At 40.0% G+C, this 13,055-nt stretch overlaps 2 protein-coding genes across 7 annotated transcripts in view; one reads left to right on the forward strand and one right to left on the reverse strand.

The window, feature by feature from the left end:
* LOC119555597 (contactin-associated protein-like 2) overlaps window positions 1–13,055 on the reverse strand; it is a 70,836-nt gene that overhangs the window by 13,758 nt on the left and 44,023 nt on the right. For all 6 annotated transcript variants that reach the window (XM_037867092.1, XM_037867088.1, XM_037867087.1 and 3 more), the window contains exons 13-20: window positions 11,546–11,793; window positions 10,672–11,127; window positions 6,609–6,809; window positions 4,918–5,541; window positions 3,331–3,512; window positions 2,168–2,497; window positions 1,530–1,833; window positions 1,055–1,191 (exon numbers count right to left, since the gene is read on the reverse strand). In XM_037867092.1, the coding sequence (XP_037723020.1) occupies window positions 1,055–1,191; window positions 1,530–1,833; window positions 2,168–2,497; window positions 3,331–3,512; window positions 4,918–5,541; window positions 6,609–6,809; window positions 10,672–11,127; window positions 11,546–11,793 (2,482 nt within the window). The remainder of the gene's footprint in view (window positions 1–1,054; window positions 1,192–1,529; window positions 1,834–2,167; window positions 2,498–3,330; window positions 3,513–4,917; window positions 5,542–6,608; window positions 6,810–10,671; window positions 11,128–11,545; window positions 11,794–13,055) is intronic.
* LOC119555598 (probable tubulin polyglutamylase TTLL1) lies at window positions 8,577–10,532 on the forward strand. The gene has a single exon (XM_037867094.1). It carries the CDS (start codon window positions 8,977–8,979, stop codon window positions 10,429–10,431), a length of 1,455 nt encoding a protein of 484 aa, XP_037723022.1. The 5' UTR covers window positions 8,577–8,976; the 3' UTR covers window positions 10,432–10,532.

The following is a 13,055-nucleotide window of genomic DNA, read 5'->3' on the forward strand; positions in this document are numbered from 1 at the left end:
ATATTAGGGTCATGCTAGATATTTTAGGATATCTTATTTATAAACCAATTATTTTGTATTACCAATTGAAATAATTTTTGTGTATAAAAAATTCGAAAGGGTCAGTGTTCATTCATTCATATACAACCTAACGGGCAGTTTATTGATCACGGTTATAAATTTAAAGGAACAATGGATTCATATTAGCCAAAAATCGGAAAAGTCCCATACCAAAAAGAATAGGTAGTATTTATACAATAAATAATTATTATTTGGATATCTGTTAGTTTTCATGAGTTTTAATTTTAAAATATCCTTAAACAAATAAGATTTTATATTATATAAGTGTAGAAATCTAAAACTTGTTAGATATTAATTTCGATAGACTTAAAATTGAATGGATAGAGCTATACAAGAATCAAATTATAAAGACTTTAACATACAAAATGCAATTACAAAAAATCATGAGTTAAATATATAATAACAAAGCAAAGAAAAACATTTGTAAAATAAAATAAGAACACTGGATTTAAGTTAGTCATAGACCTCTGAACTAAAATAAAAGAGGTCCTGAATGTAGTATATTGCATTGTAGTTAATACTCGACTTTCCCCCAGTAAATCCCCTTGAGTTGCAATTACAGTGGCCACTCGGTCGTGTGTACCCCTGAATGTACTTGACATTATAACGTTTGTTTACCCAATCTGACGGCTAATGTCCCCCTGGACTGTCTAAATATTGGTGCATGAAAATGTGTGTGTTTGTCTTCGGGGATGTCCTTGCGATTGCAATTGTAAATGATGTACTTTCATGCCTTACAGCTGTATGCCTATGTATTTGCATCCCATTTACTATGCTTACATTATGTAATGACAAGCTCCTCCACTTGACTGCTGGTGTTTGGATGTGTGCGTGTACATGGTGTTTTTGGGTGGATGGGTGGTTTTTGGGTGTTATTTACATGCCAATGCCAAGGCCACGCCCCTCAGCCCAATCCATGCAAATTGGTCTCGCTGATTGTGGCTATTGGCGCCATTCTGATAAGGTTTACTGGGGGTGGGGATCCTCTGCTTACCGGTCGACTTGGCTCCTGGGCCTGAACCTCATCCCCCGCAGCCGCCGGCTCGCTTTGGGCCAACTGTCCGTTTTGGGCGGCGGGCAACTGAGATGAAGGCTCTGAAGGATTTGCCTTCGCCTCCGGCTCCTCTAGAGCTATACAGGATAAAATTAAATAATTTAATATGTTAAACTAATGTTAGGCAATAGAAAATAATTGAAACATCTTCAGTTTAATGAAGATGGTTTGTATAAGGACAAGGAACATATGATAATATTTTAATTTCAGGAATACAAGTTGGTGTAAAAATAAACCCTTGAGTGAGTACTAAGCCCATTTTAATTTTTTTTTGTTATCCATTGATGGATTTATAGGAAAACCCCGATTAAATCAGATATATCTGCTCTCAATTTTGATATCAATTGATTTTTTTTAAAGCCAGGTATAAATTGTTAATTTTATGTGGGATTTTGATTGATTTATATGGACATACCATTTGCTGGGGCAGAGGCATCGGTGGTGTCCGTCGCCAGCTGTTCAGGTGGCTGAGCCTGTGACTCCTTCTCTTCGCTGGCAGGTGTGTCCTTCGGGGGCTCCTCTTTCTCACTGCCTTTCTCCGCTGCTTTCTCCACTGGCGCCTCATCCTCCTCTTCTTCCTCCTCTTCGATGCGCGAGGCAATGTCACCATTTTTGGACAAGGCGGTGGGCGTTCCAGGCTGCGAGGGCGTGGCACTGCCGTTCTTCAAAATGCCCACCAAGGGGGCACCATTGCCCGGCTTCTTGTCCTCCTGCGGCAGCTGAGATATACACGGAATAAAATTGAGCGTATATAAAAATGTATAATATTTTAAAGGACATAACAACAATTTTTTGGACCTAGGGAAATGTAATGATATTTTTCTGGTAGCCAAAAATTGGCAACAATATATAGTTTATATAATATTATACTATTAAAATTTGTTATATCATTATTAAATTTCTTAACCAAGTTAATTAACTTAGTATTTATTTATTTATAATATTTGTTTTATTCCAAGAAAAGCAAAGTAATTAAATAAAAGTGTCCCTTTTTCCCAAGTGCACTCTAACGTAGTTAGTCCACCATTATTGTCTGCTAAAGCCATTACTCACCGCCTTGTAGGTATACGGTGGCAGGCCATTCCCCGACCCCGCCGTCACGCCACCCAGGAGGCCGGCCTTAACACCTGGCGACTCGTGCATCTTGGTGGCCTGCTCCTTGGACCAAATGATGTCCTCGTCCGTCTCCCGTTCGATGCGCTTCTTGTAGGCCAGGTGGCTGCGATACACCTCCAGCAGGCAGCAGATCACGATGATGACGAAGACACTGGTCAGCGTGAGGAAGACGACCTGCGTGGAGTCCTCCTGCTTGTTCTCGTCGTACACGAATCTCGGGATGTAGGGGACGCGGGCGGGCGGCTCCTCCACCCACGGCTCGGGTATCTGTGGGATACAGGTATACGGGTAGAGAGCATTCATTAGCACAATTTGTCGCCTGGTTGCCTCGGATAATCCGATTCACGAACCTCCTGGCAGCCTCACCTTGCACTGACACAAAAATGGTTTAAAATAACTTTATCCATTGTTATACGCATTTTTCGTGTTCATTCATTTTTGTGATAACCAACAAATGTATAATACCTGATCTTATATTGTTCTTAAGCCATTTCGAAAACTCGTTCCCCCTATCACATCACAAAAGTATATATTTTAATAGTTTATAATTCAGATCAAATAACGTTATAAGTTATATGATTCAATAATTCAATGATTCGATTCTATAATTTGATTAATAGATTCGAATTATAGAGTCGAATCATAGACTCGAATCATTGAGTCGAATCATAGAGTCGAATCATATATTCAAATCATAGATTGATAGAATTGAATGGTAGAATTGAATCATACATTTGAATCATAGAGTCGACTCATAGAGTCGGACCATAAATACAAATCATTGATTCAAATCATAGAGTCCAATCATAGAATTGAATTATAGAGTGGAATGATAGAATTGAATGATAGAATTGAATCATAGAGTCGAATCATAGAGTAGAATTATAGAGTCGAGTCATTCAATTTAATCATAGAGTCAATTCATAGAGTCGAATCATAGAGTCTAATCATAGAATCGAATTATAGAGTCGTCTCAATTCGAGATCGTTTTTGATTATGTTTCGTTTTTGATTATGTTATTATAAATCGGAAACTCAAATCGTCGGGAATCTATAACTCTTCATGGAATTTCTTCTGATTTTTCGTAGTGTTCTACTTACCATGCTGACGTTAACCATGGGCTCCTGCGTGGGCTGTTCGCTCACATCGAATTTGGCGTTGCACTGGGCGCTCCGCACGCCCTGCGGATTGATGACCGTTATGTTGTCGGCGACGGACTTCGTGAATAGCATGTACTCCTCGAGTGGCTTCATAACATGCCCGTTCACCTGTATATAGATGTCTGCCGATGGGAGGTTGGTTTACCCAATTTGCGGTGGTTTCAGCGGTGGGGTACGAAATTTTCATTAGTATTGGTCATTAATTCAAATTGAAATGCAAATGTGTGTGGATGGCGAGTGGAAATTGGGAATTGCGTTTGCCTTCTTGGCTCGGTGGGTTAAGTTGGGCTCGACTGGCTTTGGTTTCGTTTCAAGGACCCGTGGCAAGTCGTTCGTGCGTGTTTTATGCCCGTTCCGAAATTAGCAATAACATTTTTAATGTCTATCGGGAAACTCCCTCTTTGGTTGTAAATTTTCGGGGGGAGTGGCCATACATATTGGTGAATTAATGGAATTCCTAGTGCGTGTTTAGATGATAATTAAGGTTGCGACATAGTACCAATGAAAATTACCTAATATCCATTATGTTTAGGACTAATATTTAAATAGAAAATGTATTATAATGTATTTCAAATTTCTTTGATACCTTATATTTTGCACCACTGTGCCATCCTTGTTTATGCGTAAAACTATCGCTCTAGATTTCGTTGACACTTTAATGAGATGATCAAGGACGTTTAACAGTCCGCCCACATGTGGTGAGGGCGTGGCTGGCTGAACAGCTGTTTTATGGGCGGTTGTGGATTGGGAGTTGGGGCGCTCGGTTGAATTTTTAATCAAAGTGCTGGACACTGTGCTGCGGTTTTGGAGTGGCAGCAAAGCAGCAATTTAAATATGAGCCACTGTAAATCTTGAGTGCAAAAACTGACAGAATTTATGGCAACGACGCCATGGCCACGGAAATGACTTTTTATGGCAGCGAATAAATTTAATTTTTTGGTCAACAATGTGAAGCAGTTTTCCTCCAGCCTCCCCCCGGCGAGCACTATAACCCCTCTTTCGCGGAATTTTGAGCGTTCAGCTCAGTGAGTTCATAAAGTTGCAGCAGTTAAGCAGAGGATACACTGAGATTAAACCTTGTTTCTACTTAATTTATAACCGAAATACCAATTCAATGGTGATATGGCAAATATATTTTCTTTGGGGTTATTGCCAATAAATTTCAGTAGAATGGTTTCCAAACGTAGATAATGTGATAGTTATGAAAAATGACACACGATGCCTCTATTTTAAAATTAATTTTAAAAGTGCCTTAAAGTATGCAAAGAAATATGAAATAATGTTGCCTTTTGTAATATAACTATAGGATTTCCGCATTTAACACATATTATTGCATACTTTTAGACCATCAAATTTTTTGAGGCATTCTCAAATATGATTTTAATCTTTAAAAATGTTTCTCCTACCAAAGTATTAGTTAAATTCTGTCAGTGTATTTTTTGGCAGTAATGGGAGTGCAGGGGTATGTCACTTGATGAGACCGAAAAGAAATTAATGGTGGACCGAGATAAAATTTACGACACTCACTCGACAGGCAGCCGCTGTAGCTTTTGAAGACGGCGAACCGCGAGTCCGTGCTGTTGATGCCGCCGATCTGGACGCGGTTCGAGCCCGCCTCACCGCCGGTGGTCAAAACCCGTGCGGCAAACTCGGTCAGCGGCACCTGCTCGCGATCGATGAAGAGCTGCGACTGGGTGCCATTCCTCACATAGTAAACCGAGTGCCTGGCGCTGTTCAGGAAATTCCGATCTATCCTGGCGCCCACTGTTTGCCCATTATCGCGATCCTCCTCCAACTGCAGGTAGCCATCGGAGGTGATGGCCAACAGGAGGTAGTAACTTCGCTCGGCCTCCGTTTGCATCAGCAGCATTATACGATTAGCCCTTCGCAGGTCGAAGGATGAGAAGGCCAGCTGCAGGCGCACATAGTCAACGCGACCTGTACCGGGCTGCAGTTCGAATTTTCGCTGCAATGTCGATTCGCCACTGAAATCAGCTCCCTTCTCCTCCGAACAGAATTCACCCAGGAAGCTGGTGTGCTCGCAGTCGCAGGTAGAGAGCTGCTCGGCAAAGTGCTCCTGGCAGGTTCCTCCATTCTTGCAAGGCTCTGCATCACACTTGATCTGGCAGTTGGGCAGGACACCTTCCTGGACTGGAATTAAAAGGAATTTAGTAAAAGGAGTTAATAAGTAAAAAGAAAGGGAACCTTGGAGAAATAGTTATTTTGTTTTTAAAATTTAAATTATTTGAGACCTTGTTAAAACACAGCCGCGCAGAACCTAAAATATTTTATCACAGAAACTGCAGTTTTATAAAATTGTATGTATTTTAATTTTAATAATAAAATATAATATTATTAACTGGAAATTTAACAAAAAGAACATAAAACGAATATATTGTTAGAAGACTTAAGAGCTTTAAAATAGCTTAAAAAAGGCACATAAAAGTACTACTTTTACTAAAAATAAGGACTTCCGGCCTAAAAATATGTTGTTGCATACTTTTAGACACATTTATAGTTTTTCTTTCCGGCCTAAAAATATATTGTTGCATACTTTTAGACACCTTTGTATTTTTTTTGTTTTGTAAACTCGATTGCTATTCTGTCAAAAAAATTATATCTTTGAAATATACTTTACTTAATTAAAATATAATTAGCTTTAAAAGATATCAGCATTGTTTTCCCAAGCATGTCCAATCGGAGAACCTATAAACTCTCTACACTTCAAGGAGCAACTCCTCAATTGCCAATAACGTATCTATATTGAAAGGAATGGCTTCCTCACTCAAAGTGTTTACATTGACTGCGGTTGGGTTTAATCGCATCAAAGTCAGGTTGCAATTTCCGCGATACGTGGCCGCATAAATCATACGCCATGTGGGCCTCTGCAGCTTATCGCATTGGCATTAATCTTGGCGCGGCCCCAAAGTGGCCTGCACCGGCCATATCTCTCTCCATTTTCGCAGGAGTCCCCAGCACTTAACGGAAATTGCATGCATATTAAGTTAGCCAGGCAGCAACCACAGATGCAACCACAACCGCAGACGCAGAGTGGAGTCGATTCGGTGGCCTATGAATTAGAATCCGAGGCGTAGGACCACGTGGCGTAGCAGGAGTGTCAGGATTCAGGGAAGCCGTTGCCGACAAACCAACGAAATGGCATTGGGGCCAGCCCAAAAATTGCACTCTCTGAAAATTGATTTATACTGCCTACTTACTGGGCGCTATATTCCTTTCATTGATATCCGCCAAGTCGATCAACTGCGTTCCGATTTTCAGGCCCCGCACACACCCGATATAACCTTCGAGGGCCGGGGCATCCACATTGGGCCGCAGCAGATTCGCCGGATCATAGCCGCCCACGTGGAACTGGAAGTACTCGGTGGGCGGGGCGGGCGGTCGGTGCGGCGACAGAACCTCTGCAAATAAACAAAATCAAATGAGAGCGGGGTGGTTAGGCCAGAGGATGGATGGTTTCGGGTGTGGTATACACTATAAAAGAAGTTGAAGTCGTTTGGGTTTCATCCTTAAACTATGTGGAACTTGCAAAAAAAATATCATATAGGGGCAATCTGTTATAATGTCGCCTGTAACAAAAAAATATATATTTTAGGCCAACAATAAGTTCCTAAAAGCCAAGTTCAATTTTTAGTATAAGGACTTTAAGCTTAATTAAATGTTTTCACAATTTTAAAATAAGGTCACACATAGAAAATAAATTATATCATATTAAATTTGTATATATACCATAACCTTTTTATAAGTGGTATGTGAGGCAACAGTTATTCCAAAAAAAAATGATGATAATAAACAAAAAACTACTATACTACTGTACTATATATAGTTAATTGATGGTTTTTAAGTTTTACTTATATTTCGACACTATTATAATAAATTTAAATTTAAATTATTAATTAATCTACAGGAAAACAATTTTTTTTTTCATAAAAAAATGTACATTTGAAAAACATACCTCTTTAAGTAATGCTGTTTTCTAAGAATATTTAAGGAACACCAAAATTTCGTTAAGTGTACATTTTGGCTTAGTTTGCTTTATGTAAGCGCGGCTATCGGTGTTTGTGTGTGTGCGGAAATGAGCCTTCATTGCCGTGGCATTTCGGGTTTTAGCCAGCCTGCCGGACGCAGACCCGGACTCGAACCCGGACCCGGCCGTTTGAGGTTTAGGCCCATCAATTTCGAGTTTAAGTTTGTCTAATTGAAATGTTTGTCGGCCAGCAGAACGCGTCGGCCAAACTAAACTGAATAGAGCGATCCGATGGCTGCATTGCCACAATCTAGACTTCAGTGCAGTCCGACTGGTCAACGCATTTAATTACAAAAGTGCTTATGTGTTATTCTGTGCAAAGTATTGACGAAATCGCATTTGCATTTGCATTTGCCCCAAAATGTATTTCGAAGCGATGTGCTTCAACCATATTTCTGGGCAACGAGGAGTAATTATGATTGATTTTGCTGGCAAATCGCTGGCATTGAGTTACGGGCAATTTGATTGATTTTACCGTTTTGCCAATTGCCAAGTTGAGCTCCATGGACTGAACTTTTCCATTAAATTCAATTGCAAGGTGAGTTACGAGCGGCTTTTGAAGTGCAATCCTAGGGATATACTGTTGCCAAACTACATACAACTGTTATAATTGAAGGGCGGTTGAGTGGAAAAGCTTTCGAAAATGGTATATCTATGTTTATGACGTTGAGTATCTCATAGGTGATTTAATTTGTTTTTGGTCTGTACAGTGTACACCCATATAAAAATATTACCTTTAACCTTTTTCTTAGCATCTAAGAAATATTTACTTTTATATATTTGAAAAATTAAACCAAATTTGAGTAAGGCAACTAATGGTATCAGAACCCATTAAAAAAATAAATTTAGAAAGTTATTTGTTCAGAAAGAACAATCATTGATGTAATTTAAATATATCCAGACAAATAATCCAATCGGTTCGAATCAAATTTGTACATGTCGAAACATTCCCATAGGCAGAGTGCTTGGAAAAAATCCGTTCCGATCATTATCAACTCTATATGCATTTCCCTCGTTTAACAACAATTTCCGCATACTATCTACCATTGAAATGCCGTTCAATTTACATATTGAGTGAGCAAAGCGAAATAAAAACTTTGAACGTTTTCAAATATCAACAAACTACAAAGCAACTCGTTGTTTTTATGCCACAGAGCCAAACTTTATCCATTCGCATGGCGTTTATTTTTCAACAATTTTCTACCGAGTCTAACGGCCACTCTCAAACACACACTGTTCGCTGAAAAAATAGAAGAAATAAACTGAAGAGCAAAAAATTCAAGTGCACATAATTTGGCCATCACACAGTGCACAGATTTTGTGAGGGGAACATTTTTGGCATTTTTGCAGCTTAACTTGCTAAACTATTTGAAAATTTTGGTGCAAAGCTTTTCGCCTTTTTTCCGAGCCCCCCCCAAAAAAATATATAGAAGAAAAACAAAAGGAAGCGACGCCTGGCAACCATTCCCCATATTATACCGAAAAAAGGGTTGTGAATAAATTTCGGCTTTGTTGGTTCAATAATCAAAAACGTTGGCAACATGGCCGTTGTTTGGGACAGGAGTCAATGGACGCAGGCGTGGCGGACCGACAGTCTTCAGCCGACGGTCCGCTTGAGCGGTACAAGGGCCACCACGAGCGGTACAACCATCATGTACGGTCGCCAGGCGGGCGGTGCAAACCAATCGGTGGCGAATGGCACCTCAAACAGTGGGGCAAATAGTGGTGGTGCCGGTGCCCAGGGACATGATAAAATGAAAATTGGTTTCTGCACGGATCTGGATAAATCTGTTTTGGTCAACAATTTCGAAAAGCGCGGTTGGCATCAGGTGAATGGCGATGATGATTGGCATTTCTATTGGGCCGGTGTGCAGACCTGCCGGAATATATTCAGTGTGGATAGTGGTTATAGGATGCATGATAATCAGATGATCAATCATTTTCCCAATCACTACGAACTATCGCGCAAGGATTTACTGGTTAAGAACATCAAACGCTATCGCAAGGACCTCGAAAGAGATGGTAATCCTTTGGCGGAGAAAACCGAATCCAATAATTCCAGTGGTACTAGGTATTTGTATCTGGATTTTGTGCCCACCACATTCGTATTACCAGCGGATTATAATATGTTCGTGGAGGAATATCGGAAATTTCCGCTGAGCACTTGGATCATGAAACCGTGTGGAAAATCCCAAGGAGCGGGTATATTCCTAATCAACAAGCTATCCAAACTCAAGAAGTGGTCAAGGGAGGCCAAGGGTCCTTTCCATCCCCAAATAGCCAAGGAGTCCTATGTGATCTCCAGATATATAGACAATCCCCTGCTGATTGGCGGTAAAAAATTTGATCTGCGTTTATATGTTCTGGTGGCTTCATTTCGACCCTTGAAGGCATATCTCTTTAAGCAGGGTTTCTGCCGTTTTTGTACTGTAAAATACGATACTAGTGTTACGGAATTGGATAATATGTATGTACATCTGACCAATGTGAGTGTACAGAAACATGGCGGCGAATATAATACCCTACATGGTGGTAAATGGTCCGTGCAAAATCTAGCCTTATATCTGGAAGGAACCCGGGGAAAGGAGGTTACGGATCGCCTGTTCGGAGCTATATCCTGGCTTATAGTGCACTCCTTGAGAGCTGTGGCTCCTGTGATGGCCAGCGATAGGCATTGTTTCGAGTGCTATGGCTACGATATCATTATAGATAATGCCTTGAAACCTTGGCTTGTGGAGGTCAATGCCTCACCTTCGCTAACCTCAACCACTGTCAACGATAGGATCCTGAAATACAAGCTGATTGACAATATATTATCGGTGGTTTTACCCCCTGATGGAGTGCCCGATGTGCGTTGGAACAAAGTTCCCAGTGCGGATGCTTTGGGCAACTTTGAACTCCTCATCGATGAAGAGTTGGCTGCCCAGGATGAACAACAAAATAGCAGCAGTAATGCCCATAGCAAAACCTCCAAAATGGGCAGTCGTTGGAAGTGACGAAAGTAGGTTTGAGGGAGGGATTCGTTGGGTCAAAAAAATATTATTCACAAGCTATGTGTAGTAAATAAAAATATATGTGGAAGAACGTAAGTCAAATCAAACTCAAATAACCATGTAAATATTCCATTCAAAATGACTTTATCCAAAATATAAATTGTAATAAAAATAAATAGTTGTTATAGTTAAATTTGGTTTAAGTTTTAACTTTAAATAATGGATTATATTCCTTCGACTTACCTTTTTCTGGATTACTCCAAGGTTTGTTGGCATACTCATCCAAGAGCAGAGTTCCTCTATCGATGCTCACACTACGCTGATTTACATGCATCCTAGTTTCCTGCTCTCCCCGCACGATGGCCACTTGAATGCTTTTTAAGGATGCCATCAACGTATCATCCAGCAGAGTGAGATTCACAATTTCATCACCATAGTTGTATAGAAAAACAATCTCCCTGTTTAGACTAATGTACAGGTGCACAAAGTTATTGTAGTGATCGTTGGCATATAAGACCAGAGCATTCGTGTCGTAGGTTCGTAGATTGATTAGTAGATCCTGGTTAAGGATACCCTTGAGGACATCACGCTCGCCATCCATTCCATGCATAAGGATAGCGGGCGTGGCACCCACACTCAAATAATTTCGCATCAAAAAGGACTCTCGATTGATGAAGGTCAAAGCCTTTTCATTAATGTCTGTAAAGAGCAGGGATTCGATTGATTAGCTTTAGTAATATTAAAGGAGGTGTAAAGTATAAGCATAGGATCTTAGGAAATAGCTTATTTTATGGAAATTAAATTTTGAAAGATCGCATGATATATGTGAACGAAAATAAATATATTTAGTCAATGCAAGGTAAACTGAAAATTCTGGATTAATGTAAAAACTTATTTATTTAGCATAAAGCTTAAAGCATATTATTGTTACTTTAGTATATCTACAAAATATTTAAGAAAAGAATTATTTGTAATAGGATAGCACCCTTTTAAGTATACTAAAAATAATTCTTATGTAGTTTCCATATTTTTGATTCAGTTTAGAAAATCAATTGTTTTTGGATTATCTCGAGTGTTTCCTAAAGTAGGAGTATATATTTTCTACCCCTGCACTTACTTGTCTCGCAGAACTCGCCAATATGTGCCCAGGGATTGTTGCAGACGCACTTGAAGCTGCTCCAGAGCTCCTTGCACTGGGCTCCATTGCGGCAGGGCGATGGAACGCAGGATGGCTTGCAGTCCTTGATAATCTCCGACAGATGCACCGACATGTAGCTGTAGATGTCCAGGATCTCCCCGTTGACCACCAGGCCACGGAAGCAGCCAATAAGGCCGGCCTTAACTGACAGCTTCTTCAGCAGGTCGCTGAGGAGGCGGGAAAATGCAGGAAAAAAGAGTGAAAAAGCCAGAGCTGGGGATTACTTTATATTATGAGTTGTCGTTACTATTCAATAACTTGGCCACTTTGGCATAAGCCACGCCAGCTGCAGTCCCATCGATTTCCCTTCCCTTAAACAAACATAAAACATCATTGCGGAACACGATCTGCTTTCTGGACGCTGGATTCCCATGTATTTACCCAGTCCGTCACTGACTTTATGCAAATAAATTGTGACCCGTTCAATCGAATGCGACGCTTTTGAGTTTTAAACTTGGAGAGATGAAAATCAAAGCGACACTCTCTATAAAAAGTGGACGGCGATTCGAGTGGACAGCTGTGGGAAAAGTTTTCCCAGCTTCGCTTGCATTTTCCTATCAACGCGCTACTTTCTTGCTACTTATCTCTTAAAGGGGTATATATAGAATGTGTTAAAGATTGCCTGAATAACGTTAGAGTGCTATTTTTTACGCAAGGTATGAAAATTGGATATGATATCATACCAAAATACAACACTAATTAATAACTTAGATTACAACACCAGAAGGGCTTAGAAAAAGGTTGATGGAAAGGTATTAATAAAATTAAATCCTCTATTACTTCCTTTAAAAACATTAAAACTCCTTTTACTGTAGTGAAATTTCGAAGATACAAAAGAGCATCTCAACTTCTTAGCAGCTAACTTTGACCTCCTTCTTTTTTCCCCCATTTCTTCTCAGCGATTCCTTTTATATTTTTCGCATTTCGCAAGTTTTTCTCCTGCACTTTTGGCTTCTGTTTCCCATTTTTCCCCTTCTCGCCACTGCCAACAATGAATTGGCCAATAAAATCTCAAGTGTAAGCTTTTGAAAATTAAAGTGGCGGAAATGTCTTGTTTATACGCGTACAGCGGCAAAAAGAAAGTTGCTCAAATGTCTTTCTAAATTATGTAAATTTCATTACGAGACATTCCACCCAACCACCCACCTGCCACGCCCCTTTGATATACTTTTGGCACCGCAAGTCGGCGTAAGGATCCCAAGTCCCCAAGTGTTGTCATGAAGTGAAATTAAAATTCTTGTTCCCAAATGCAAAAAAAAGAAGGGAAAAGTCTTTCAACTCGGTTTTTGTGGTTTGCCGTGCGCGCTTTCCTGAATTTATTTCAATTTCTTTTCACTTTCTTTCCGCTTTTCCTTGTAATTGTTTGTCAAGCGTTGCGTGATTGTTATTTAAGCATCAAACTTATTGGCGGCCTTCAAATTGGCCATAA

Source organism: Drosophila subpulchrella, chromosome 3L (assembly GCF_014743375.2).
Source record: "Drosophila subpulchrella strain 33 F10 #4 breed RU33 chromosome 3L, RU_Dsub_v1.1 Primary Assembly, whole genome shotgun sequence".
Lineage (NCBI taxonomy): Eukaryota > Metazoa > Arthropoda > Insecta > Diptera > Drosophilidae > Drosophila > Drosophila subpulchrella.

Excerpts from the sequence above, each read along its gene's own strand:
- LOC119555598 (XM_037867094.1), top strand. The coding sequence starts at position 8,977 with ATGGCCGTTGTTTGGGACAGGAGTCAATGGACGCAGGCGTGGCGGACC.